The sequence below is a fragment of the Anas platyrhynchos genome, chromosome 19 (assembly GCF_047663525.1).
Source record: "Anas platyrhynchos isolate ZD024472 breed Pekin duck chromosome 19, IASCAAS_PekinDuck_T2T, whole genome shotgun sequence".
Taxonomy (NCBI): domain Eukaryota; kingdom Metazoa; phylum Chordata; class Aves; order Anseriformes; family Anatidae; genus Anas; species Anas platyrhynchos.
The window spans coordinates 902,724-928,696 of NC_092605.1; the positions used below are offsets into that span (position 1 = coordinate 902,724).

Consider the following 25,973-nt stretch of genomic DNA (forward strand, 5'->3'; position numbering starts at 1 on the left):
CTCACTGGGACCTGCTGGCCTGTTTCCCCAGAGAGCAGCGGGCACACAGCTCTCCAGAAGGGTTCACAGAGACTGCAGCGCTGAGAGCTGCAGCAGGGGAAGGGTGCTGGCAGGCACGTGCTGAACTCCAGGTACAAACGGAGACCTCCTCCAGAGTCTTTATTGAGGAGCAATTTGGCTTCACAGCTTCTCTGGCTGAGAGTAAAGCCATGAGGATCCCTTAATGCTCCGGGGACAGGCACTGTGTGATGCACAAAGCGCAGCGAGGTCGGTCCCTGGGCAGCACTGGGCTGCACGGGGTGCTCACAGCTCATTGTGCAGCGGCTGGCACCGCGGGCTCAGCTTCTCCTCCAGCACAGCATCGGGGGCGCACACCCAGGGGTCCCCGGTGTCCCACTGCCACTTGAGTAGCTGCGTGCGAAGCATCTGGAAGACGGCAGCGTACCGGGGATCGGGGGCCAGGTTGTGGCTCTCGGTGGGGTCCTGGCTGTGGTCAAAGAGCTCCCAGCGGTCCCTGTAGTAGTACTGGTGCAGCGTCTTGTTCCAGTGGGTGGGCTGCCCGGCCCTCGTGCGGCTGAGCAGGTCTTGGAAAGTGGGCGAGACGTAGAAGTCTTGGTCGATGGGAAAGGGCATCTTGTAGTTGAGGTTGTGGATGAGGCGGAACTGGTGGTGCTGGATGGCCCGCATGGGGTAGTACATGGTCACCTCGTGGTGGCTCTGGCTGCTGAAGGTGGTGGCCCAGGGCTGCTCCCTCTCCAGTGCCGGCAGGAGAGATTTCCCTGTGAGCTGCACCCGCTTCGAGCCAAATATGCTGTAGGAAGGGTAGGGGATGGAGAACCAGTCCAGAATGGTTGGCGTGACATCTGGAGGGGAAGAGAAGAGTGAGAGGAGGGCAGAGTGGGGAATTGGCCATGCCCCTCGGGCACAGCCCTGCTCCCTCCCCAAGGTCTCTTACCCAGGAGGCTGGCAAAGGCCGAGCTGACCTGGCCCCAGCGCTGGGTGTGCTCCGGGGAGGAGAGCAGCAAGGGCTCGGCCGTGCCCGACCGGTAGAGGTTGGTCCTGCCGCTGGGGAAGGGGATGCCGTTGTCGGAGGTGTAGATCACCAGCGTGCTGTTGAGGAAGCCAGCGCGCCGCAGCTCCTCCAGGACCAGCCCGATCCCTGCGGATGGCAGAGCAGAGCTGGGCGGCTGCGGGAGGGCCCTCTGTGTGCACGGGTGCCAGCCCAATTTCGGCAGCTCCTACCTTGGTCCATGCGCCCGATGGTCGTGTACTGGGCTGCCAGGTCTGCCCGGGCAGCCGGCGTGTCTGGAACAAAGGGAGGGACCTACGTGGAAAAAGGGGAAGTGGCACATGGTGACCCTGGGGGGGGGATGTCACAGGCACGCCAGGCAGCCTTTGTCCATGACGTTGATGCTGACAGCAGTGATGGAGGTTTGTGCAGCCCCCAGGGACCCCCCCACGGCCCCCTGCAGCCCCACAGGCTCCCACCTGCACTTCCTCCGGGCGGTAGAGCTGTGGCTTCCAGTCGGGGATCCGGCCCATGCCACTCTCTCCATTGCCGAATTTCTCACAGAAGGCCCCATATTGGGGCTGGGAGTGCCCGCAGCGGTGGGGGTCGTGGAAGGCAACGTAAAGGAAGAAAGGCCTGGGGATCAGGGGGAGGTGGAGGGGGAGTAACGAGGGGCTGCCCTTGCCCCCTCCAGATTATCCCTGGTCAGAGACACCCCCTGTGTCCCCTGGCAGGGTGCTCGGGGCCCCGTGGTGGCTCAGCCCCATCCCAGGGACACACGGCCCGTCTCACCTCGTGTCCTGGCTCTGGAGGAAGCGCCGGACGAGCTGTTTGATTCGGGTGATGTTCCTCCCCACCTGCAGGACCGAACTGTTCTCCTCCGTGTAGGCGAAGTCAAAGGGGTAGACGGCCCCAGGCCCAACGTGCTTCTTCCCAATTATCCCTGCGGGGACGCAGCCACGCGGTGTGCCAGGAGCACCCGGCCAGCAGCACCGAGCAGGGGCAGGGGCCCAACTGGTGCTGTGCAACCCATGGGTGGATCTTTCGCCTGGTGGGCACTGTGGCACGGAGGGGAGGTTTCCCTTCCCATTTCACCAGCCCAGGGGCTCCGTACCCGTGCGGACGTTTGCCTGGCTGAGCAGCTGGGGCAGGCTCCGCACACCATCGAAGGAGTTGAAGTGGTGCACGTCCTGGTGCAGCCCGTACATCCCATTCTGGTGCTGCAGACGGGGGGAAGACCACAGAGCTGGGCGATGCCAGCCCCGGAGCACCCAGCCGTGCCCGGACCGTGGCTGCGGTGCGGGGAGCGGGTTTGGGATAGGGGTGTGGGGGGGGGCGGCTGGGGTGCGCCCACCTGGGGCAGCCCGGTGAGGATGCTGGCCCGGCTGGGGGAGCAGCTGCTGACGGCGGTGAAGGCGTTTTGGAAGAGGAGGCTGCGGCGAGCCAGCGCGTCCAGGGCGGGCGTGCGGATGGCAGAGTTGTTGTAGGCGCCGCTCTCGAAGCCGCCGTCGTCCGCTGCGGGGAAGGGGCGCGGGGTGAGCGGGGACCGGGGCGCGGGGGCCCGGGGGGGCTGCGGGGTCGGGGGGGAAGGATCGGGAGGGGGAGGTTCGGGGGGGTCCGAGCTCACCCAGCAGCAGCAGCGCGTTGCGGGCGGGGGCTGCGCCGAGCCGGAGCGCGCCCAGCAGCAGCGGCAGCGCCCAGGGCCGCATGGCACCGGCCCCGGTAGCTGCCCCGGCAGCGGCCCCGGTAGCGGCGGGGCTCGGCGGCCCCGGCTCCTCCTCTGCCCGTCACATGAGGCTGCCCGGGCGGCTCAGATCCGGCCCGGGAGGGGCCCTCCCGGATGCACCGGGAGCTGCCGGCAGCGCGCAGGGAGCGGGGATCGCCCGGGGTCCCGCACGGCCCCGCACGGCCCCGCGGGCTGCTCTGCCCCCGGGACCGGGAGCCTGGGGACGGCGGTACCGGACGGGCCCCCCCGGGATGCCGCCAGCCCCCCGCCGAGCCCGGCCGGGGCCGCTCCTGCCCTGAGCCATGTGGGCGCGGGGGCCCCCCGAGCCCCGGCGGCGCTGCTGGCTCCGGGCTCTGCGGAGGCGGCTGCCGGTGCTGGGCTGGCTGCCCCGCTACTCGCCGGGCTGGCTGCAGCTCGACCTGATCGCCGGTGTCACCGTGGGCATCACGGTGGTGCCGCAGGCGCTGGCGTACGCCGAGGTGGCCGGGCTGCCCCCGCAGGTGGGTGGCCGAGCCCCGGGTGCGCAGCCACCGGGGGCTGGGGGGTGCCAGGGGCAGCCCCACGCGTGGGGAGATGCCGCATGTGCATGGGCTGGGGGCAGCTCAGGCCGTGCTCCCAGCACCGTGCCGAGCGCCTTTGTCCCCGTGCAGTACGGCCTCTACTCCTCCTTCGTGGGCTGCTTTGTCTACTGCTTCCTGGGCACCGCCAAGGACGTGACGCTGGGTCCCACGGCCATCATGTCGCTGCTCGTCTCCTCTTACGCCTTCCACGACCCTGTCTATGCCGTGCTGCTCGCCTTCCTGACTGGCTGCATCCAGCTGGCCATGGGGCTCCTGCACCTTGGTGAGATGCTGCTGCTGCTGCACGCCGTCATGTTTTGGGGATGCGCCCTGGAGTTGTTCCCTGCTCTGTGCTCTCTGAGATGCTGGGGTTGTCCTGCTAATGTTTGTGACAGCTCTGTGTGTGTGCAACCCCCCCGCGGTCCCCAGCAGGGCCAGCAGCGTACTTACTGCCCCTCGTCCTGTGCAGGCTTCCTGCTGGACTTCATCTCCTGCCCGGTCATAAAAGGCTTTACATCGGCTGCGTCCATCACCATTAGCTTCAACCAGGTCAAGGTAGGGGCTGCGGATCTGCTCCACACTCCTTGCATGCTCTCTCCTGGAGCTGGCTGAGCTGTGGAGCCGAGGTGCTTAGCGATGGGCTGGGAGCGAGGGGAAGGAGCCATGAAGGGGACAGGGTCTCCCTGCCAGCCCTGGTGAGCCCCAGCCCCAAGCGCTCTGCTCGGAGCAGACCAAGCTGAACACGGCCTCCTCCTGCGACCAGCAAGGGGTGAGAGCTGGTGGCCATGGGGACAGTGGTGAAACCGTGGCAGGGGGTTGATGTGGCTGCTGGCAGGAGGTGCTGGGCGAGCGGGATGGGAGCTGTGATGGGCTCGCAGCTCTGCTGAGCCCTCCCTGGCCTCCAGTGCCTGCAGCACTCTGGCTCTTCTGGAGCTGCAATGCTTCCTTTGTGGTTAACCTAAATCAGACAGACTCAGGGCGATGTGTGAGAAACCAGAGGCCTGGCGTTGGCTGAGGTCTGTGGTCGCAGCCAGGACCTCGCTGGAGCTCCCTCCCGGCCGGGTGCATGCTCGGGGGGGACAGGACAAGCTGAGGCGTCTCAGGGAGCTGGGAGAAAATCAGAGCATCGCTGGGGTCTGCCCACCCGGAGCTGCACCAGGGGATGGCTGTCCCCATGTGTGCATGGGAACTTGGGGGGGTCACTGCGAGCCGTCCCAGCACCAGCACTGCAGGGCTCTCACGAGGCTTTGTCTCCCCGCACAGAACATCCTGGGGCTGCACGGGATCCCTCGGCAGTTTTTCCTGCAGGTGTATGAAACGCTGAGGAGGATTGGGGAGACCAGGTCAGCATTGGCCCAGTGCCTTCCCTGCTCCATGCCCCCTGCAGCTGCAGGCTCTCGGGCTCCGATGCTTCGCAGCACATCTCTGGGCACACTTGGACTGGTGTCTCAGTCCCTGCCCAGCACTGTGACATGAGAACCCGTCCTCTGCCTTTTCGGTTTGTTCTAGGAATTCAAAGTCTCAAAGCGCTTGGGCTCCCAAGTGGCTGGAGGAGAAGGATGGGGCAGACTTGTCCTTCTGCTCCCAGTTAGCTAAATCAGGATTTTTACAGCCCAAAGGCACATCCTTGGGACTGTCTGTGTGGCACAAGCCCTCTTCCAGTTTTTGGCAGTCCAAGGGCAGCCCGGGTACCCTGCAAGGGGAGCATCGGGAGAGAGGTGACGCATTTTGCTGGTGGTACAGGCAGCGTCCTTGCAAGGGGCTGCCACTGACGTTGCTGTTGCAGGCCTGGGGATGCCATCCTGGGGCTGGTCTGCCTGGCAGCGCTCGCAGGGCTGCGGGCGATGAAGAGCCGCCTGCCCCCCGCCAGCCACACGGAGCCGCTGGCCACCAGGGCCAGCTACCTGATCGTCTGGACCTGTGCCACCGGTGCGTTGGCCTCTGTCCCCTGCCTTCTCTGGGCAGCCTCTCCTGCGGCCTCAGCCTCCTCTGGGGCTGGGGAGGTCAAAGCCTCCTGGGGGGGGGTCCTGCCACCCTGCCTGCCCCTTCCTAAGGCTGGATGACCTCGCTGCCCGGGTACCCACCCGCTCCATGCTCGCCCACCGCCCCAGGCTCCTGGCACGTTGTCAGGGTTGTTCTCTCCGCTGCAGCACGCAACGCCCTCGTGGTCCTGTTTGCTGGCCTGGTGGCTTACTGCTTCCAGCTCAGGGGCTCCCAGCCGCTGACGCTCACCGGCAGCATCCCCCAAGGCCTCCCCCCCTGCCGGCTGCCGCCCTTCTCCAAGGCTGAGCCCAACGGCACCGTGCCCTTCGGGACGATGGTGGAGGTGGGTGCCAGGCTGGCTGGGCGATGCTGGCCTCCCCAGGGCTGCTTCCTCGGTGCTCAGCATCCCTGTAAATACCCGAGTGCCCTGGGGAAGGGGCAGCCCCTCCACCTGTGTTGGCCCAGGAGGGGGCTGCGGTGCGGGTCCTGTCCCGCTGCTACAGCGCTTGCTGTCCTCCCCTCCAGGACATGGGAGTCGGGCTGGCTGTGGTCCCGCTCATGGGCCTGGTGGAGACCGTTGCGATTGCCAAGGCTTTCGGTACAGCTCCTGCACTTCTGCTGGAGGGAGGGGGGGGGGATGCAAGGGGCTGGAGGGGCTGGGGGCATTGCTCTTCCCATGGGGGCAGCGGTGGAGGGGGGCAGGAGGGTCCCTGCGTCGGACATGGCCAGGGTTTGGGCAGGAGCTGAGCGCTGTCCCAGGGCTGCTGCACCCTTGGGTGCCAGATGGGGCCCCATTTTTGCCCCCGGTGCTGCCCCCGCTCCGTGTTCATGGTGGGCTGAGCCTGCAGGAGGCACTGGGTGATGCTGCGCCTCTTCTTCCAGCCTCGCAGAACGACTACAGGATCGACCCCAATCAGGAGCTGCTGGCCATGGGTAAGAGGCCGCTCGGAGCAGCAGGGCAGGGGGTGGGGATCCGGCCCCAGCACCGCGGTGTCCTGCAGCCCTTCCTGCTGGGTGCCACAGAACAGCCCTGGGAGCTGTCCCCGCTCCCCATTTCCCACGTGGGATGGAGGTGGCAGCAGTGACACATTTGGTCTCGCGGCCCTGAGTGGTGCCTCCTGGAGCTGCCGCATCCCCAGCGCCTCCTTTTCCCCACTGCAGGCTTTGCCAACGTCCTGGGCTCCTTCTTCTCATCGTATCCCGTCACGGGAAGCTTTGGCCGGTGGGTAGCAGGCTGGGGAGCGGGGCCTGGCCTGCGAGATGCTCGTGGGGCTGTGCCATCAGGGGGGCTGCACGAGACCTCGTGCTAAGGGTGGCAAGGGCCCGGTGGGTCCTGGAGGCTGCGTCCTGGTCCCCAGCTCCTTGCACTGGACCTGGGCCATGCTCATGTGGCCGCTTCCCTCCTGCCACCCGTGCACCGCAGTCCCTGGGGTCTGTGGGCAGCAGAGGGGACAGTGCCCACCTTGTGTTCCAGGACAGCAGTGAACGCACAGACGGGCGTCTGCACCCCGGCGGGGGGGCTGGTCACAGGTAGGGCTGTGCCTCCTCTCCCCCCAGCCCCAGTGCCTGCTCCCGGCCTCGGTGACCCCCCCCCGTACTCGGGGTCCCCCCGGTTCAGGCGCTGCCGCCCTCCCGCAGGCGCCCTGGTGCTGCTCTCGCTGGCGTACCTCACCTCGCTCTTCTACTACATCCCCAAAGCGGCGCTGGCTGCCGTCATCATCTCTGCCGTGGTCCCCATGTTCGACGCTGGGATCTTCAGGACGCTCTGGAGGGTTAAGAGTGAGGGCACAAGCGGGGCGGCCGTGCCTCGGCTCTCCCTGCGAGCCCTCGCACTGCCTGGGCTCGTGAGGGATGGCAAGAGGGGGTTGGCCAGGACCCCAGAAATACCAAACCCAAGCATTTTCTGGGGGGCTGCATGCCCAGCACCTCTGGCCTGGGGTTTCTGCCTTTGCTGACCCAAGCACAAGGGCTCTGCCCTTGCTCTGATCACTGTTCCCCACTCAGCTGTGCTGGCCTTGGGTCCTGGGGGTGCAGAATTGGGTGCAAAAGGCCCAATTTTACCAGACTTTGACCAGCCAGGCACGCAGAGGTTTTTTTGTGCATGGCCGAGCCTGGGGCTGTCTCTCTTGCAGGGCTGGACCTTGTTCCCCTCTGTGTGACGTTCCTCTTCTGCTTCTGGGAGGTGCAGTACGGCATTGTGGCCGGGGTGCTGGTCTCGGGGGTCCTGCTGCTCTACTCCATCGCCAGGCCCCCGCTGAAGGTGGGCTGCTCACCTCGCGTGGGTGCGCTGGGGCCGGCCAGGAGTGGGGAGCTCCCCGTGGCTCATCCCGGGGGTCTTGTGCAGGTGTCGGGGCAGGGCACGCTGCTGGTGCAGCTGGGGAGCAGCCTGCACTTCCCAGCCATCGAGCATCTCCGGGATGTCATCTGCAGCCGCGCTCTGACAGGTACCGTGCCCCCGGCCACCGGGATGAGCTGGGGACTGGGCAGGGCTCTGGTGCCCACCCAGAGCACTTCTGGGGGGGGCAAGCATGGGCTCTACCCTGCAGGGTGTGGCTGTAAGCCTGAGGTTGTCTCACCCTTCCAGCCATGTGTGGCTCGCTAGGGATGGGACCCGTGGTGGCCTGGCTGAGGCCAAATGCAGCTTTGGGCTGCCTGACCCGCAGGGCTCAGTCCTGCCCTAAGAGCTGCGTCCCCCGTGCTTGTTAATTCTGTGCTCGTCATGGGAAACGACCGCATGCTCTGCTTTCAGCAGCACCCTCACCGCGCTCCATCATCCTGGACGGCCACCGCATCAGCAGCATCGATTACACGGTGGTGGTGGGGCTGGCAGAGCTGCTGCAGGAGCTGCGCAAGCACGGCATCTCGCTGGCCTTCTGCAGCCTGCAGGTACGGGGCGGCCACGCGCAGCCCCAAAAGGGTCTGCGCGGGTGGGCTCAGCCCTCCCCACACCAGGGAGAGCCCTCGGGTGGCACCAGGCAGCAGGGCCACTGCTCCCATCTCCTGCGCAAAGCAAGGATGCGGCCACCCCTTGGTAGCACCTTCAGCTCACGGAGGTGGAGGTTGCAGCATCCGAGTGCAGCTGCGGGATGCGGGGTGGGGGCAAAGGCTGCAGCTCCTGCACAGGCACACGCTGCCCTGGGCTGCCCGGAGGGCTCCGAGCCCCCAGCAGAGGGGAACCTGCTGGCTCCGGGCTCCCCAGCTGCAGTTTCTCTGCCCTCAGGACCAGGTTCTCCGAGCCCTGCTGGCTGCAGACCTGGAAGGATTCCGACATTTCCCCAGCTGGGAGGAGGCAGGTGAGGCTTCGGGCTCTCGGGGCTGCTGGCAAGCAGGAGCCCAGCCCAGCCTGCGGGCAGTTGGATTCGGGATTAGCACTGCGTTAACTCTGCCCTGCTTTCCCCCTTCCGTGCTCAGAGCGGTGCAGCGGAGCGGAGCCGGGGGGCAGCGGGGCAGCCCCCTTCGACAGCACCAGCACCAGCACCAGCTCGCTGCTGCCCACGGGGCTCATCCAGTGAGGCAGAGGAGCCGTGTGGGGCTTTCTCAGGACCACGTCTCCTTACCCGAGCAGCTGTTCCCGATGGCCCGGAGGCCCTGTGCAGGCAGGGCAGTGCCTGGCAGCGTGGGGGAGAGATGGCAGGGGTGGGGGAGTGACCCAGAGGGTTCCTATCGCTGCCCCCAGGAGTCACCCCCCCTCCATTCCAGGCTGGCCCCGTCCTGGGAGCAGCTGCCTTTTTAAATCGGGTGTTTTATTTTTGGAAACTTTTCTTACTCGGATCTGTTTCGAGCTCTGACACAGAGCGTGCTCTTGTCACCGTGAGTTTCAAGGATGCTGGAGCTGCCCTGCACGCCCAAGGCCGTGCTGCAGCTCTCAAGCTCAGGCTGCCAAGAAATAAAGAAAACATTGATTATTTTGCTTCTTACTCATCCCTCTTGGTCTGTGGGATTTTCTGCCGGACTCTGCCCTTCAGCAGGGCTGTGGCTGTCCTCCCACCTCTCGCCAGACTTCTGCCAGCCCTGCCAAGGGACAGCTGCTGTGCCATCGGTCTCTGCCTTGCTGTGAAATGGTGCTGCCAGACAGTGGGGTATGGGGCCGGGGTCCGCAGCAAAGCAGTTTTCCTGCGCTGCAGTTGGCTGACCCCATCCCATACGGAGGGCATAATAAAACAGTAACAAAGGACCTGGTGTGCATCTCTGTCTTCCTTCAGAAAAGACGCTTTTGTGGGGGGAGGAAAAATTAAGCTCTAATTTCTTGGTGCAGCTGAGCACAAACCAAAGAAATGAAACCGAAACCAAGTCTGCAGTTCCTGCTGTGCTCCCGCACGGTCAAAGGTTGTGTGGTGACAGTGGCAGTGCCTGGGAAGGCAGGGGGGGGGTCCTGCTGGGGGCCAGAGCTGCGTTTGTGCAGCAGAGCAGTGCCGGGCAGCGGGTTAGTTTGTCCCCGCAGTGACAGCACAGGAACCTTTTCCAGAAGCACTGGAAGGGCTCGCATGCCGCCTGCCTGCCCATCTCCCCCAGATGAGGATGGAGCACCCCGGAGGAGTGGGTTTGGGGTGTTTCACCTCGCCCAGCCTGGCCCTTTGGTTGTGCTGCTCCACACACCCCGACGGGAGCTCGGAGAGGATCGGGGCAGGGAGGGGGAGCTCGGGGCCACGACGGCAGGCAGACCCCAAATTTCAGGCACGGAGGGAGGAGGGATGCCCCAAATTTCAGGCACAGAGGGAGGAGGGATGCCATGGCCAGGGCTGTGCCTGCAGAGCCCCAGCCCCAGGGTTCAAGCACCTCTCACTGAGCGTCTCCTCCGAGCACCTCGCAGCCCTCTGAGGGGCCGCACGTCCCGGGGCGCTGGGGGGGAGCAGCTCGGGAGCAGCGGGACCTGCAGGGGGCCGGCGGGGTGGGACGGCCGGGAGCGGACCGGGGACGGCTCCGGCCGGGTCCGGGGCGAAGCGGAGGGCGCGGGGCTGCGGCTGGGCACGGCCCGGTCCCCCCCGGAGCCCCCCGACGGCAGCGGGCACAGCTCCCGGCTGCAGCCGCGCCCCCGGCGGCACCCCCGGGCCCGGCGTTCCGGTGCCGCGGGTGATGCGCGGCCGGCGGCGGGGCGGGGCGGGAGCCAGGCAGGAGCCGCCCCGGGGCTGGGGGAGGCGGTGACCGGAGCTCCGTGCCCCCCCCGTGTCCCGCGGCGAGGATTGGCCGCACCGGGCCGGGGGCGGTGGCGGTGACGTCCCGCGGGGGAACCTCGGCTGCTCGGCGGAAAAACGAAACTTCACCGGGGAGGCGGCGGCGGAGCGGGTGCGAAGCGGGTCCCGGTCCCGGTCCCGGCCCCGGTGCCGTCGGTGAGCGCGGCCGCGGAGCTGCGTTGCTGGCGGGGCGGAGGGGGGGGGGGGCTGGGTCGGGGCAGCGCGGCCCCGTGCGGGCGGGAGGCTGCGGGAGGGGGGTCCCCGGTGCGCCCCGACCCCGCTCGTCCCCGGGCATCCCGCCCGGCTCCTCCCGGGGCGCCCCTATTCTTGCTCATCCCGGTTCCCCCCCCACCCCCCGGTGCCCCCCGGCGGCACCCCCAGCGTCCCCCCGTCCCCCCGGCATCGCGGTGCCCGGCCCCCCCACGTCCCCCGGCTCTCCTCCGGTGACTCCCCCGATGCTCGCGGTCCCCCCCGACCCCCGCTCTTCCATCTTCGCCGGTGCCCCCCCCCCCCCCGTTCCCCCTCCCGGTGCTCCCCCCCCCCCCCCGATGCACCCGCTCTGTCCCGGCACTCAGCTCCGGTGCCCGCCCCCGAACACCCGGATCGGCCTGTACACAACTCCCCCTGTACCCCCCCCCCGTACCCCTCGGGTTCGCCCCCGGTGCCCCCCCGGAGACCCCCCCCGGCGCCCCCCCGGTGCCTCCCCGGTGCCCCCCCCCCAGTGCCCTCCCTGTGTCCCCCCGGTGCCCCCCCCCGGCGACCCCCCCAGTGCCCCCCCGGTGCCCCCCCCCCGGTGCCCCCAAAGTGACCCCCCCGATGCCCCCCCAGTGACCCCCCCGCCCCTCTGCGGCCCCGCCTCCTACCAGCCTCATTTGCATAGAGGCGGTCCCTCGCTACGCCATTGGCCCGTCCTCCCGCCTCATTTGCATATCTTGGCGGGATGGGATTGGGGGGGAGGGGCTACCGACCCAGGGAGGCGGGGCCAGCGATGCCTCATTTGCATATAAGCCCCGCCCAGGGGACACCCCCCCTTCTCCGCCCGGGGGGTGCGGGCTGCGGGTGGGGGGCGCGAAACCCTCGCACCTTCAGGGCCCCCAAGTGGGGGGGGGGGGGGGGGCTACGGGACCGTTATTGGCCGTTAACGCCTGCGTTTCTCCTCTTGCCCCGTCCTTTTCTCTGCCCCCCCCCCAGGAGCTCCCGGCGGCATGGAGCGCCACGAATGCCCCCAGGGCTCTGGGGACGGATCCGGTGCCTGCAGCGGGTGCGGGGCCCAGCCGGGCGCGGGGGCTGCGGGCACAGGTAGGGGGCTGCGGGCACAGGAGGGTAACGCTGAGGTAGGGGGCTGCGGGCTGGGGTGAGCTCTGGGTGCCACTCAGGGCTGTGGCTGGGGCTGTCCGTGCAGCCCTTGTGACACCCAGCCACAAGGTGGGGAGAAGCGGGGCCCCCCCGGCACCCCCTGCACGTCTTCCGTGCTCACGTCTCCGGTTTCTGTTTCCCCAAGGAAGCGGTGCCGTTTTTATGCAATGCTCTGTTACACCAAGCAATCGAGACCCTTTCGAACCAGAACTTGCTATCTGTAGCTTGCTGTTAGGTTTGTCAGAATTGGTTTGACCACACGCTGATTTTGCCCCTGCAAGCAGTGACAGAACCACGCACGCAGACTTAGTGCAGAGGAAATACTCCCAAATCCTTAATTTGCCTAGAGAATGACCCAGGCCACCAGAAGCTCATTGGGCTGGGTGCAAAGAAGATGCTAAATCAGAACCAGCCTGCTGTAGTCCTGACAAGATCAGTTCTTTGCCGATCCCTCTGCAATCCAGAAAGTCAAAGTAACAAACCCCAGACCTCCAGGTCTTAAATGCTGTCAGACAAAATGCCCAGAGTATCTGTTCTGTTCGTTCCAAAGCTTTGTACCTGCTTCTGTAAATGACTGAAGGTGGTGGAAAGAGTTCTAGTGTATCACCAGGGAGTTCAGCAAACTAAATGATGGAGCTTGACCTGCAAACAATACAGGAGTCACTGAGGAGCAGGAAAAGCTCAGAGAAGAGTTTAAAGCCTTCACATAATGACGTGACGGTAAATTGGATGTGAAACAGTATTGCAAAGGGTGGTGCCTGCTTCAGGCAAAAGATGACCTTCTGTCATTAAACGTGGTGCAACCTTTGGTCTGTAGAACTCAAAGGGACAGCGAACTGACCTTCACCTTGATTTTTGTGCTCATACTTCCAAAAATACCCTGAGGAAATCAGTGTCGTTTGGTATTAGTTGATCTCCTCTCAAACTAAGTGTGGAAGCAGTGATGAAAAGCTTGCGAAACGATTTTATAGACAGGAGAGATCTACTCTGATGACTTATTCAGGTCTGAGCTACCTTTTCACAGAAGCTTTTAAGGACTGGATTAAGCTTTTGAAGATGAACGGTGAGTTTTCCCATTCCTTCCTGGATGTGATGCTCAGCTGTGTGATGGAGGTCACACAGCCAGTCATGAGAAGGGTAAGAAAGCTGAGAAATGCCAGTGCCCTGTCACCACGCATCTCAAGGATCCTGGCGTATCTTGACAGGCAGCTGAGGTTCACGGTGCCTGCTGCTTCAGCCAGTAGCGTGTTAGCTGGAGGCTGGATAGAGATAGACCACGAGCCCAGCACAATGTTTTCTTACTTTATTTATTCGCCTACCAATTGCAGGGGCTTTGGAGACAGGCCTGCTATGGAAGGAGGATGGTGTTATTGCTACTGGTAGTTCTTAAACATGGAACAAAGCAGCTCTTGTGTCTTCCACTGATGCGTTTATTCAGTGGTAGACCCTGCTTGCTCACCAGTGGTCAAGAATTGTTTTCCTTCCTGACTCTAATTTAACAATGAACTTTACCTCCATTGCAGAAAGAGGAGATGTGAAGCTCACTCCCGACTCTGATACAGGAGCAGAGCCTAAAGGAGAGGTGAAGGGAGAAGGTGCTGATGGGCCTTGTACTCCTGAAACAAAGGAGGAGGAGGGAGGACTGCTGCTGGAGGACGTAACAGCTCTGAGCAATACCTCAGAGACTGCGCCTGAATGTGGTGCTGATGGCACTTCCATTACTGAAACAACGGACGATGAAAAGGAGAAGGAAGAGGGAGCATCACTGCTGGAGGGCAAAGCAGCTCCAAGTGACATCTCAGAGACCTCACCTCAGGGAACGGCAGACCTTCCTGCCAAAAAATCACAGAAGAAGGTAAGGCTTTTATCAGTCCTCCTCCTTGCACAACAACCTTGTCGTGCTCTTTCCTGAAGTAAGAGATCGTCCTGCATCATCACCAGTCCCTCTGGCCTGTATCTAAATACCACTGGCAGTCTGTTCCGAGGCAAACTGTCAATGTATTTGCTTACATTGCATCGCATATGCAGACAGCTGGTGTGCTGAGCAGTACAGCTTCCCCAACAGTACCTTCGCTGCATTGAGGGTAACAGTATAAAATTCTCATTACTAATTGGTCTGATCTTGTTAGTGAGCATCATGCTCAGAGCTGCTCTGCGTTCCTGCTCTGAAAAAGTTTTGTAAATTAAAAATACAGAATTCTCAAGAGCTGTTTCATCAAATGTGTAATGTTGTAGCTGGTTTTGTCCTTTCTCTTCATGGTCATATACTAGTTGCTGTGGAGGGGGTGACAACTTCTCAGTAATGAAGCAACTGGTATTTTATTGTCTTATTTCTTTTTATTGTTGTTATTACAGAAAAAGAGGAATAAAGCAAAGAAAATTCCTTCTGGCTCTGAGGAACAGAAGTCTCCGCCTTCTCTAAGCACAGCACCAGCTCAAACTGCAGAGATGTCTGATGCACAGAAAATCCAAACACCAGGCAGTGAAGTAGCCAAACCAAGTTCTGACTTCCTTGCTGGTGACAACAGAGGTGCACTTGAAAACGGTGGTGTCTCGGGCCAGTTGGGAAAGGAAGCTCCAAGTCTGGAAATGGTTGCAGAAGGCAGTCACAGCAGTGAAGCTGTGATGACCCCGTCAAAGGAGAGCACTGTTAGTAATGTGTCTGCCCCATCTCCAGGCTCTACAGCCCTGGAGGAGGTGAGAGGTGGAAGTACCACACAGAGCGGAGAAGTGGTCAGGAGTAACGTGGAAGAGAGCAGTGCTGTGTCTGACACTGTCCAGCTTCTGGAATCCGAACCAGATTCCCAGTCTTTGGGTAGCAGAACCAAAATGACTTCAACGGGAGGAAGAACAGACACTTCCTCTGGGTCTTCCTCTGGTTCAGGGGTGTCTGAAAATAAGACTGCAACTTCTTGTGCTGAACGTGAAAGTCAGGACGCGAAGACTCCTCCCGTGGCCAAAAGTTTAGAGGCTGGTAAAGGCAAACAAGACACCAACCAGGAAGTGAGCTGTGTGACTACCAAGGTAAGTGTGTGAGTGAGAACTCCTGTGAGTACATGGTTGTGCTGGGAAAAGTTTCTCCTTTTTCACTACGATTCTCTTGTGCTGTCAATAAAGCTGAAGACCATGAGACTGGGAATGTGTTCTAGTGTAGCTCTCTGAGTGGCTGGTCAGTTGCCACTAGGAGCTGTGAACACATCTCTTCTCCAGGAGGCTCTTCCAGGTGTGTTCTCCGGTGATGCCTTCATATCTCCTTTGACTAGGACATCCTCATGCTTTTTAGGTGTCTGTGCTGTAGTTGGGGACAGACCTGTCAAGCTGTAAATTGCTGTTGGTTTTCTTTTATTTTCTTTCTTTGGGGACCTGTGACTTACTGGCCTGACTTTTTACAAATGTGTGTGGATTTCATTCCTTTTGCGATCCATGCACTATTTCCCATAACCAGTAGCTTCTCCTTACTGTATTTGACTCAGTGAGGGAGTAGTGTTTCCAGAAGTACAAAACTAGCTGATATGATATGACTTCTGGGTATCCCCTTCTGTCTGAAGAGGTGCTGGGCATTTCTGCAGGTGTTGTACTTCCAGGGTCTTCTGTTTCATTTGATATTGTTTGTCATCCTAACACAGAAGGAAGACGCGAAGAAGAAAGAGAAGACCCAAAATGAGAAAGCTCATGAAGCAACTGAGAAGACAAAACAGACCAAAGGACCTGAGATTGATAGAAAGAGTGGTGCTTCAGCTGTAACAAACAGTAGCAAGAATGAAAACCAACAGAAGAACCAGAAGCCTGTGGATAAGAGTAAAGAAAGGTGAGAATACCACTGCTGCCTCCCCAGCGTTCTCCATTTGCAGGATTTGGTGTGAGGTAGAGCAGAGGACACCAGACTGAGGCAGGGGAATGAAGGACTAAGGTTTGGGGGGGTGTGTGTATCATGGCTCTGTGGAAATACAATTGGACTTACAACTGAGATAAACTACTGCTCATGCAAGGTAGTCACTGTTTAATCAGGAGTTGCAGCACAGGTCATGCATTGGTTAAAGTGATACACTTGAGGTATCTGCTGAATAAAATAAAAAGTAGAAATAAATGCAATCTTTTTCTTTTACTCTTATGAGCAACCAGGACTGTGCTTCACACATTGGTTGTTTTTTTTGTTTTTTTTTGTTTTTTTTTTTTTTGGATTATTGATGGGATGAGCTGTTGTGATTAGTGTAACTTGTTTTGCATGGTGGGTGTGAGCTGGAAGAGGGATAAATCATTGTCATTTCAGGTGAATCTGCTGGGTGAGGTATTTCTGTTGGCTTACTAATGCAGCGACCCAGCCAGATGCGACTGGAGCATTTCATACTTTAGGAATTCCTTTTTTTCTTTTGGCAATAGGTTTTACATTAGGTCTGCTATGTAGCATCAGTTTTAGTGAACTGGTAACAGAGCTCGTTAGTCTTGCCTCCAGTAAGCTAGCAGCTCAGAAATGTTTTGTCATTTATAATGATTTGTGCTATAAATGTAAAAAAAAGTAATTCTTTCTATATTCTTTCTATTTATTTTCTGTAGTTCTGTGAACCAAAGTGAGTGTGTTACAGTGTATTTCCATGCAGTGTTGTCTAAAGACTTCAAGCTAAACCCTGAGACCCATAAAGTGTTTATTAAGGCTCAAGGCGTTCCTGGCTACCTAGACTGGAAGGACAACGTTTGTGAGCTGAGCTGCACCAAGTGAGTACTCTGGGTCACACAGGTACAGGAGTGCTTTAGCTTTGGAGAGCAGAAAGCAACGTGATACTTCCTTTAATACTTAAGACTACAGCTATTTGTCCATGGGGTGGATATTGATACCAAGTGTTTTTATAAGTATTCCAAAATTCTCATTATGAAAGAATAATCACCATTCCTATTAAAAATTGAGCGATGCATGGAGAGGAAGTATGTTGACCAGCTGATATCTTGTCCTTTGCCTCCTTTGCTGTGTTTTGTGTTATTTAGGCAACTAGGAGAACATGGATACCTCATTGAGGGCTGTGTAGCTCTTGCAAAGGAAAGTATGAATAAATGCATTCCTTACAAATACTGGGTTTCCTGTGGTGAAGGACAATATGAATTTATTTACAAGGATCCAGAACCAAATAATTTTGTGAATCGCTGTTTATACATCAACAGCGCATTGATCAGCAATGGAGGTGAGCTTTTTTGATTGGATCTGCAAATTGTTATTTTCTCTTGTCTTTTAGTGGTATGATTTCTAACTTCATATGGAATAACGTTATTAGACAGCACTGTCTCAAGTTGGAAACTTTATGTGTCAGTGGGGTATTTCTGTGTACAGAAAGAACAAAGGCATATGCAAATGTGTGTTTGCTTCTCAAGTTATTGTTTTCTTGTGTTCTCATCTCTGTTTATTCCAGAATGGCACCAGTATGATGACATTGTCTGTGCAAAGCCTTCCAGGCTTAAAAACTTGAAGAATCTTTTTCTTTTGCAAGATAAAAAGAAAGATATTGTGAATGGGAAGATAATAGCTGCAAATATTATGTTAGAAAATATCTTCAGCATTCTTGGAACCTGGAGCCCCGTCAACCTGAAGAACTTCTTCTCTCAGCTAAAACAATTTCACTGTGTTACAAAGGAACCATGTGTGTTTAGTGGCAAGAAATTGGCATGGGATGAGTTAGACTTTGGAGAACAGCAGGTAATCTGTTTACTTTTAACAGATACTAGACAAGAGAAGTTTGGTTACAGAGCTTTATTTTTGCTGTTGACCTTGTTGGGATTGATTTTTGGTTTTCCAATCAAAAAGTTCATGTGACAGAACCAGCAGGGATCCTTTCATGGTGTCTGCCACTATCGACCTTGCGAACTTTCTGTTAACTTTTGCAGTTGCAGTTCTGAATATCTCAGCTTGGTGAGAAGCAGAAACCTGGGGACTTCTTAAGGAGTGGGTTTTGTATGAATGTTAACTTCCTATGTCTGGCCCTTTTGTTTTGCTACGAGTCACTCTGCTATGTTTCCTACACTCATTTTTAACTCTAACCAGCCTTTTTTTTAATATTTTTTTTATTTTTTTTTATTTTTTTTGAGATGAGCTTCAAGTTTCTACTGGTCCATTTCTAAGAACTGATGTAGACAGGACCTCCAGAGTCCTAAATTCTAAGTCTCTTACCTGTCATAGTTACGAAATGCGGCAGAAACATCACATCTTTGTTTCTGGGGCTTCACACCACTGTAATGGGTGCTTATTTCTAACTTTCTGATCACTCGGGAGAGGCCACAAGGTGGCATACTGTCCTAGCAGTACATCCTGGCAGCCCAAGCTCAGCTAACAGATGAATTTCACATGAGTGCCTGTGAAGGGTGATTTTGGTAGTATGGTACCACCAAACATCACAACGTTGCGAAACCCCTTGGACATGAAACCTCTCTTTTACTGACTCCCAACCAAGCCCAAGTCCACTGGGAAACCGGTCTGCTTACTGATCAAGGCTGTGGCAGGCGGTGGCTGTAAGGGCAGTGATGGGTGTTTGACTGCCTGGCTCCCCAGTCCCCTTTGAGACCTGCCCAGCTCTGCTGTGCTGGGTGCGGCAGTCCCGGAGCAGTGGGACCCAGTCCCACAGGGATGGACATGGAACAACGTCACAAGGAACTGGGGTACCACGCCTGATGTTCTAGTGATGTTTTGTGCTGTATGTGCTTTATATCCTTGTACCACCATGGTGTCGTATTGTATATGGGGCTATTGAGTGTCCCAGCTGTGACAGAAGATGATAGCTTCAAGAGGAAAAGACTAATTGGGGAACTAATGCTGTGGTTGCTTTGTTTCTTCCCTTCTTTGTCTTAGGTGAATGAGTTGCTGCTACAATATATTAGGAAAATAGCTCGCCCTTACTTTCTTCCGGAAGGTGCAGAAGCATCGCAGAAGGATATAGCAATAAAAAGTAAACTAGCTCTAGGGCTCACCCTTCTTGGAGTGGTTGAGTCGTTCAATCTACCAACAACGAAAGAGGATCTGGCTGCCCTGTGTTGCCTCTTGTGCTTGGAGAAGAAGTCAGAAAAAGCCATACAGGATGAAATTAATCAGATGAAAGCGGCTTTTAAAGGAAGGTATGTATGCTGCTGGTCCAGTAACTAACTGGAGTGTTTTTACTGCAGTGTGGTAGGTAGCAAGCGCAGCATGCTGTGAAAAAACAGCAAGAGATCCAGCTTTCTAGTTTCAGAGAATTACAGAAAAATTCAGGTTTGAAGGGATTTCCACAGAGGCCTGTTCAACTTCCTGCTCAAAGTAGGGCAAGCATCCAGGCAAGGTTGCAGTCAAGTTCTGAAAAAATCCAGGGATGAAGATGGCACAACTTCTCAGGGGCCCTCTTACAGTCACATACCTTTCTTGATGTGAAAAAGGTTTTCCTTCTGTCCAAACGGTATTTCCCTTATTGCAGCTTTTCCCTGTTGCCTGTTGAGTAGTAGGTTGAATACTAGCTGCTTCTTTGCTATTCATCCTTACAAACTCCAAGAACTGTCACTAAAATGCCTGTATATATTTATAGCTCTGTATATTTGCTTCACACATTCCCTGACTCAACTTGGAGGGGCTCACATGAAAACTGTAAGCTATTGGCACTTCTTCTTAGCCCTTGATTAGTAGGGTTTTTAGCAGGGAGAATCAGGTAAGAGTACAGCTTTGAGTCTTAAACTTTTACTGAATATACTCTTCAAGGAAGATAAGATTGAACCAAAATAATTACAAGAAGAAATTTGAGTGTACATAGCAAGATGGAGGTGTAGCTGTTTTTTTGTTTTTTTTTTTCCTTATCACGCAAGGGCATTCTTCAGTCCCATAAGAAGCTATTCTCATACTATTTTGTTTGTTTTGTTATTTTTCTAGCTTGAGGACTCAACTGATAAACTTGTATCAGAGATGCATTGATAAAGAAGTAGACCACTGGGTGTGGATTCTTCCTCTTCTGCATTTACTTGCTGCTTCTGCGCAGTGTGACTCCTTATCAATAGAAGAAGATATCTGGGCAGGGCTGGAAGGAATTCCATTTGTTGAAACAAGGAAATGTCATAGGTAAGTTTTCCAGAATCACTGGTTATGTCCAATGCCTTGACGTTGTAACTGGTGGTGGTGGTTGCCTTACTTCATCTCTTATTATTACTATTTTTTTTAAACAAACAAACAAAACAACCAACCAACCAAAAAAAAAAAAAAAAACAAACCACAAATGTAACATGTTGATGGTGCGTATTTGGGGTATTTGAACACAGACTGTATTGGTTGCTCATAGATTATGGTGTACAGTGAAGCTGTGCAGCGTATTACTTTTCAAACACAATTCTTAATTCTGCAAGCTGTGGAACTGCTCACCTGATTGGTCATGTCTGCTGTGAGCTAAAGCAGTTTATAGTATGTATGGTACAGAATATGAGCTGGACTTGGAATACGCTTTTCTTGAACATTTATTTCTGCTCTGTAGTTTGATACCGCTTCTGCGATTACTGGGTGTCGGAGTTTTTTACCCATCTTCAGCTGTAAATGAGAGAAGTACTCAAGTCAGACTAAGAGCCTTTCTCTGGGCTCAGTAAGCCCTTTTGTACCTTTAACTTGAAGAGTTTGTTTTGCCTTCCATTCAGGACGAACATACTGCAACTAATGAAAGAAAAGAAATACTTGATGGATTTTGACAGGACTCTGGTCAAGTCCTGGATCTCTGTGCTGCCCACGGAAAACCTGGCTGAATTCATAGAAGATTTCTCCTGTGATTTTTTAGTTTCCCTTCAAGGTGTTTATTACAGATTAAAGAACACTGGCCCTTCGAACAACAAGGTTTGTCTTCTGGCAGCTTTACCCAGCTAAGGGATAAAGGCTGAAATTGGGCTGTAGTGTGTCTTTTAGCAGAACTGCCCGTCACTGAAGGAAATGTGGTTGGTAACAAGTTAGAGCACAAAAAGCTTAATTTAGCTAAAAGCAAAAATAGTTGCTCTGAAGTAAGAGATTCCGAAGGGAGAGAGGCAAGGGTGTGTCTGTAGCACAAAGTTTTACTGGAATAGATGAGAGAAGGGCCTGCTTATCTGGGTTTGCTCTTTGTCACTTATAGCAAATATTTTAATTCTCAGATGGCTGCCTGAAATTTTTTTTTGAGATATTTTTGTGCCTGTTGTGAAAACACTTCTATTTGTGTGAAGACGATAGGAATTACACATTGGAATTACTAGAAATAATCAATTTTAAAACCCTAAATTGTAAGAAGTGTGGCTGTTGTTTGGACAAATAATGGCATCCTATATGTTGACTCGAGCATCCAGTAAAGCATTTTTGCAATTTTATGTTATTTGTATAACAACATTGAAGAAAGCATGTGGAAGAGTACTGAATTCCCTCTTTCACGGTATCTTTTTCAACTCAAGAGAAACCAGTACACAAAATTCATTCCACAGTAATATTTTACTTTCCATTCTTAGGCAGTTGAGAGTCTTGTTACGACACTGCTGTGTACCTTGGAGAACAGACAGACAAGGTAACTGAAGTACACTGTTGTGAGAGTTGTCTCCTTTTTATTTTTATTTATATCATGCCTGTTATGTGGGGTTATGCTTGTAGCTTAAATGTGTGTTGAAATTTGAAATACTGTTTTTATTCATATAAAAGGATCCTGTATTTCTGTATCTCTGTCAGATAGAAACACTTTAAAAAATCCATCTGGGAGAACAATGGTGGGTTGCCACACTGTATTAAAATGGCTTCTTTTTTTTCCTTTGAACAAAAAAGACATTCTCCCTCTCTGTTGCTGTTCTTCAGAGCTCTGGAAGCTCGCTCTTGGCAGTCGTGCTTGACCCTCTGCCTCAAGCTTCACGAGAGCGTCTGCAAGCGCGCAAAGCTGGTGTTAGAGTTCAAGATTCCTGTCACTACAGCCAGGATGATTTCAAAGGTTGCCAGACTTCAGCCCACAGCAGTGAGTACTGAGCAACTATTTTTGGGTTGACATGAGTGGGGTATCTAGAAATATGACAGAAATGGTACAACAGACTGATTTATAGATTGTTCTCGTGTTGGAAAGCTTAATATTCTGAATTAGCCAAAAATGTGGTATGTTCAAAAACTTTTGAAATCACTTAATGATTTTGAATCTTATTGTTGAAAGCAAGGTCAAATGCTTAGTTTTACTGTAATGGGCTCTGTTTTGTCTTTTTTTTTTTTTTTTTTTTTTTCCATTATATTTTGTCTTTCTTTCCTGGAAAGAAATTTCTTAAGCAAAGGCTGTTTGTGAGCTTTGCATTTTTCCAGCCTCTTTGTCCTTTTATTCAGGTATTGATGGGGCTCTGTTGCTGGGCTGGTTTGCGCCCAGCACATTTGGATGTCTGATGCATTTAGGCCTTGTCTTTTAGAAATACTTATTTTAAACCTGTTGTATGCTGCTGTCCTGCTTGAACTGATCTTTATTTTTCCACCTGTGTGCATCAGGTTGTGAGAGATGAAACCATACAGGAAGCTTCAGTGGTAGAAGTATTCAACAAAGCTCTAGAACACACTCGAGCCTGGTTCAGAAATGCTTTAAGCCGGAACTTACTGCAAGAATATGTAGTGCATGTGACGTTCTCTATTTGTAAGGAACCTGAGGTTTGTCATCAGAATAAAAATGTCTTTTTCTGTACCTTAACTGTATATAGTCTGGGTCTAATGGTTCTTTGCTGGAGACCGTAGCTGCTGTGGCTGGGTAAGGAATGAGGTGGAGAGAGGCAGTGCAGACCACGAGCTGAGAGGCTGCATTGTTTTAAACGCTTGGGCTGAAAAGCAAAAGGCTATACGTGGTGCTTTGCATCTCATCTTGTTCCTGCTGGTTCTTTGCTGCTCTGAAAGGCAGGGCTGGAATGATGAGCTGCCTTCTAGGTGTTTAGCTGGAGATATTGTCGTGCTCACCCTGTATGTGGTACAGGCTGCCCATCAGGCCTTCAGCACGCAAGCACAGAGCAGCTCCTTACAGCCTGCCTCAGTCTGGTGCTCCAAGACCTCCCTCGGGCAATTCCCAGCATCGAGGTGGAAGTAGTTTATGCACGTCTCCTTTAGTATCAGGGACATATTGAAGCTGTTTAAAAAACATTTTGCAGCTCTTTCACTTTTGGATGGAAACATTTGAAAGGACTGCATGTTATTTGAGGAGCGTGGGGTCTCTCTTCAGCACAGCAGTGTTCTTTCTTATTTTGGTTTTAAATCTTGACACTTGGCGTTCTGGATTTGTTTGCTTCTCACCTGCAGGCCTGGAATGAATTTGTGAATATCAGCTTTCCAGATGAACAATTCACTGAGAAGTGGAAGAGGACTTTACTTGCAGATTTGGAAAGAAGAATTCAGGCGGTATGGGGAGCTGTGGGAAATCAGTGCATGCCAGTGGGCCAAGATCAGAGGGAATGGACAGTCTTCTGCTATGCTTCTAGAATAATGTCTTGAGCCTGAATGGGCACATGAAAATACTGTGGTCATAAAAGTTGCCACTGCTGTTATAAAACATGTTCTGGCGGTTCGAAATTAGATGTGAAACTGTAACCGTGCTGTATTCTTGGTGTCAGACTCCAGTGGCCTGTTAGCCTGGCTGCAGTGCTTCTCTGTTTCTAGCAGTGACTGACGACCTGGTGCTTTAAAGGAAATTGCATCCTTTGAGCAATTACCACCTCTTCAGTTTTAAGGAATGGTGGGTGCAAAGTAAGCACAGGGACTTAAAGAAACAGAGTTTGTGCATGTCTCGTCTCATTCATTGTGTAGAAATTGTTGTCTGGGATCCCAAACACACTGTGTAGGTCCCTTCCAATATCAGCTTATTTATCTCCTCATCTGCTTTCTACATCAGCTGAAAAATTCTATAAGCTGTTGGTTTTCCTAGTGTAATCAGAAAAAAAAAAAATGTAACTCCTGGTGGCAACTTGGATAGGAGAGATACTTATTTAGTAATTGTACATCTTAGAGGGAAACACTTCAATTTTTTTCCAGCACGTATCTGTGCTTCGTTATTCTTCCAGTTTTTGGTAAGTGGTGCAGGTACAATGCTTGGCTTCACTAGGGGACTTAGATTTTTGGCTTAGTACTTTTATTGTCTTAATAGCACTCTTGCATGCTTTCCAAAAACATTTTGGAAATTTAGGGCTGATAAGAACTCTCTTCTCTTTTACCCTGTAGGAGCCTCCGGTTAACCAAATCTTAGTTTACTGCTGTCAGTATCGCCTAATTCAAGATCTTAACAGTTCCATTGGTTGGTGTTTCAAAAATTGTGCCCTAGAGGCTGTAACTGCAGCTTGCCAGGTATTGTATTTTCCCTCAGAGCGGGAAAGGAAAAGTCTAATTTCATTTTGCACAGAAATCTTGTATAGGGATGTACATTGTTATGGAAGAAGAGTAGCACATTCAGTCTCTGATTACTTGAATTGCTGTGGATTTTTTTAGTTTGTTAAATTAACAAAAAAGTATTGACAAATCGAGATCTGTTTAGACAGGGTCCATGAGAAATACTTGTAATGCTTGTCACATTGTGGCTCTCGTGTCGCATGCTGTGTGGTGACTTTGGAACATGCCTCAGTGCTGGAATTGTGACTCTTGACATCAGTGCCTGTTTCTGAGATTGACCCAGTGTAATCCAAAACACTGATGCATTCTTCCCTTCTGTCATGTATGTGTTGTGCAGACTCAGAGCAATCTCCTTGATAGGATAACTTCCTACAACATGGAACAATTTGGCCAGCTTATATCAACTATTATTGTGAAATCATGGCCGAGAGCGAGTGAGCAGTCCAAGGATGATATTGATGAGACTTTGCACCACATGCTTACGTGGCCTGACATCAAGCATGTCTTCAGCTTTAGTGGTATGTCTGTATGTATGCCTATGTTCCTTTGCTGAGAAGGAAAGGAACACATAAACTTTTTCTGCTGTTGAGGTGAGGAATGGAACAAAACTCAGACTATTCAGCCTGTTGATTGAGGGGAAAGGGTAAGGAGAGGGAGCCAGTATTCTTCTTGTGCTAATTCACTGCAGCCTCTTCAGAATTTGTACTGAACCTGTAGATCGTGGATTTGTAGAACATAGCTTCTTACTCTCCAAAGTTTTGACAAGTCATTGCTACATAAAAATGCAAGTGTTTGTCGTGCGAGTGGGTTGAAATGGCTTGTGTTTTCTCCATGAGTTTTGGGTGTGGCCTATCCATGGGAAGGTGTCTGAACTGCTGTCCTGGGATCCTGGTGGTTTCTGTTCAGGAAAACATGAAGGATTGGAGGATGGTGTGATAAGTTAGACACTTTTGGGTAGGGATTCAGGTGGGAAATGGAAAGACTCTGTTTTATGATGTTGAATAATTATTTCTTCTGCCTAGTTCTTGTGAAGCCAGACTGATGCTTTGTTTATTGAACAGGAAGAAACACAAAGCTCCTAGAACAACTTACAGATGAAGCAAAAAATATAATGGCCACAGCAGATTCTTTGTTCATGAGTGTCACCGATGGCATCCAGCAAGGGAGTATCCTTGTGAAACACCTGGAAGAGATTTTGCAGCATGAGAAACAGTTCATCTGTATCTGGGAGCAAAGTAAGAGCCTTGTTGGCTTATGGCATCATTGTAGTGATTGATGGCTTACTCTGTTAAACCTACTTCATTGATTAGTAATACTAATTAGATGCCTCATCAGTTAAGTCCTGTCCTTGTCAATGTACTTTGTGTGGAGCTTGCGACTCAAAGTTACATTGTCTGCATTTTGCTGTTCCTGACTGTGCTAATCCAAACCTGAGTTATGGATGCAGGAGGTGGGAAGTATCTGCCTTGTGACTGACTGCAGATGGTTTTTCTTTCAGAGCACAGCCAGCTGCCACAAGGGAACAAAGAAGTACTCAAGAGAGAACTGAAAGCAGTGCTGCAGAGGAGTCAAGAAGAAGTAACATTCATCAAAGGACAGAAAAAAGCAATAGGAACCTTTCTGAACATGTGCAGGAAGGTGCAGGCATCTGTGAAAGGTAGTGTTTTGGGGGAGCAATTTTAAAATGGGAACTCCAGAAAACGTATTTTTCTTTGAAAACTGCTGACTTTTTATAAACAGGTTTTGTTCTAAACTATAGTAAGGATGGGACTGGGGGGGAAATCTGGAGTGTCCGGGGGCAAAGAGTGAGTACTAATGAATCAAATGGTATTTGTAGGGATCCATATGA

The 25,973-nt window shown here is 53.9% G+C and overlaps 3 protein-coding genes across 10 annotated transcripts in view; 2 read left to right on the top strand and 1 right to left on the bottom strand.

Annotated features, from left to right (window-relative positions):
• Positions 1–132: 132 nt before the first annotated feature.
• On the bottom strand, positions 133–2,798 carry SGSH (N-sulfoglucosamine sulfohydrolase). Its single transcript, XM_038165484.2, has 8 exons — positions 2,637–2,798; positions 2,364–2,524; positions 2,124–2,229; positions 1,802–1,952; positions 1,489–1,645; positions 1,243–1,324; positions 956–1,159; positions 133–863 (listed from the first exon to the last, which is right to left on the bottom strand). The coding sequence occupies exons 1-8, from the start codon at positions 2,716–2,718 to the stop codon at positions 304–306; spliced, it is 1,503 nt and encodes a 500-aa protein (XP_038021412.1). The 5' UTR covers positions 2,719–2,798; the 3' UTR covers positions 133–303.
• Positions 2,406–9,452, top strand: SLC26A11 (solute carrier family 26 member 11). 5 transcript variants are annotated; one of them, XM_038165481.2, is made up of 16 exons: positions 2,920–3,235; positions 3,386–3,578; positions 3,765–3,850; positions 4,559–4,638; positions 5,082–5,224; positions 5,446–5,621; positions 5,804–5,876; positions 6,161–6,211; positions 6,440–6,500; positions 6,753–6,808; positions 6,917–7,057; positions 7,411–7,538; positions 7,623–7,722; positions 8,028–8,164; positions 8,499–8,571; positions 8,690–8,926. In XM_038165481.2, exons 1-16 carry the CDS (start codon positions 3,038–3,040, stop codon positions 8,788–8,790), a joined length of 1,797 nt encoding a protein of 598 aa, XP_038021409.2. In that variant the 5' UTR covers positions 2,920–3,037; the 3' UTR covers positions 8,791–8,926. The 5 variants fall into 5 exon arrangements, with proteins under 5 accessions (XP_071881861.1, XP_071881859.1, XP_071881860.1 ...); XM_038165482.2 differs by having other exon boundaries at positions 2,922–3,235; positions 8,031–8,164; XM_072025760.1 differs by lacking the exons at positions 2,920–3,235; positions 6,753–6,808; positions 6,917–7,057 and adding an exon at positions 2,406–2,544 and having other exon boundaries at positions 8,690–9,452.
• Positions 9,453–10,416: 964 nt separating this feature from the next.
• Positions 10,417–25,973, top strand: part of RNF213 (ring finger protein 213) — a 52,330-nt gene continuing 36,773 nt past the window's right edge. For 2 of the 4 annotated variants that reach the window (XM_072025743.1, XM_072025745.1), the window contains exons 1-19: positions 10,418–10,605; positions 11,641–11,748; positions 13,329–13,660; positions 14,161–14,829; positions 15,432–15,613; positions 16,360–16,518; positions 16,786–16,979; positions 17,205–17,488; positions 18,635–18,897; positions 19,676–19,861; positions 20,425–20,617; positions 21,253–21,308; positions 21,590–21,743; positions 22,253–22,408; positions 23,045–23,143; positions 23,960–24,082; positions 24,462–24,642; positions 25,186–25,359; positions 25,623–25,781. In XM_072025743.1, coding sequence (XP_071881844.1) covers positions 11,655–11,748; positions 13,329–13,660; positions 14,161–14,829; positions 15,432–15,613; positions 16,360–16,518; positions 16,786–16,979; positions 17,205–17,488; positions 18,635–18,897; positions 19,676–19,861; positions 20,425–20,617; positions 21,253–21,308; positions 21,590–21,743; positions 22,253–22,408; positions 23,045–23,143; positions 23,960–24,082; positions 24,462–24,642; positions 25,186–25,359; positions 25,623–25,781 — 3,658 coding nt within the window. In that variant the 5' untranslated portion in view covers positions 10,418–10,605; positions 11,641–11,654. Of the gene's footprint in view, positions 10,606–11,640; positions 11,749–13,328; positions 13,661–14,160; positions 14,830–15,431; positions 15,614–16,359; positions 16,519–16,785; positions 16,980–17,204; positions 17,489–18,634; positions 18,898–19,675; positions 19,862–20,424; positions 20,618–21,252; positions 21,309–21,589; positions 21,744–22,252; positions 22,409–23,044; positions 23,144–23,959; positions 24,083–24,461; positions 24,643–25,185; positions 25,360–25,622; positions 25,782–25,973 lie in introns of all 4 variants that reach the window. The other 2 variants (XM_072025746.1, XM_072025744.1) reach the window with 2 other exon arrangements.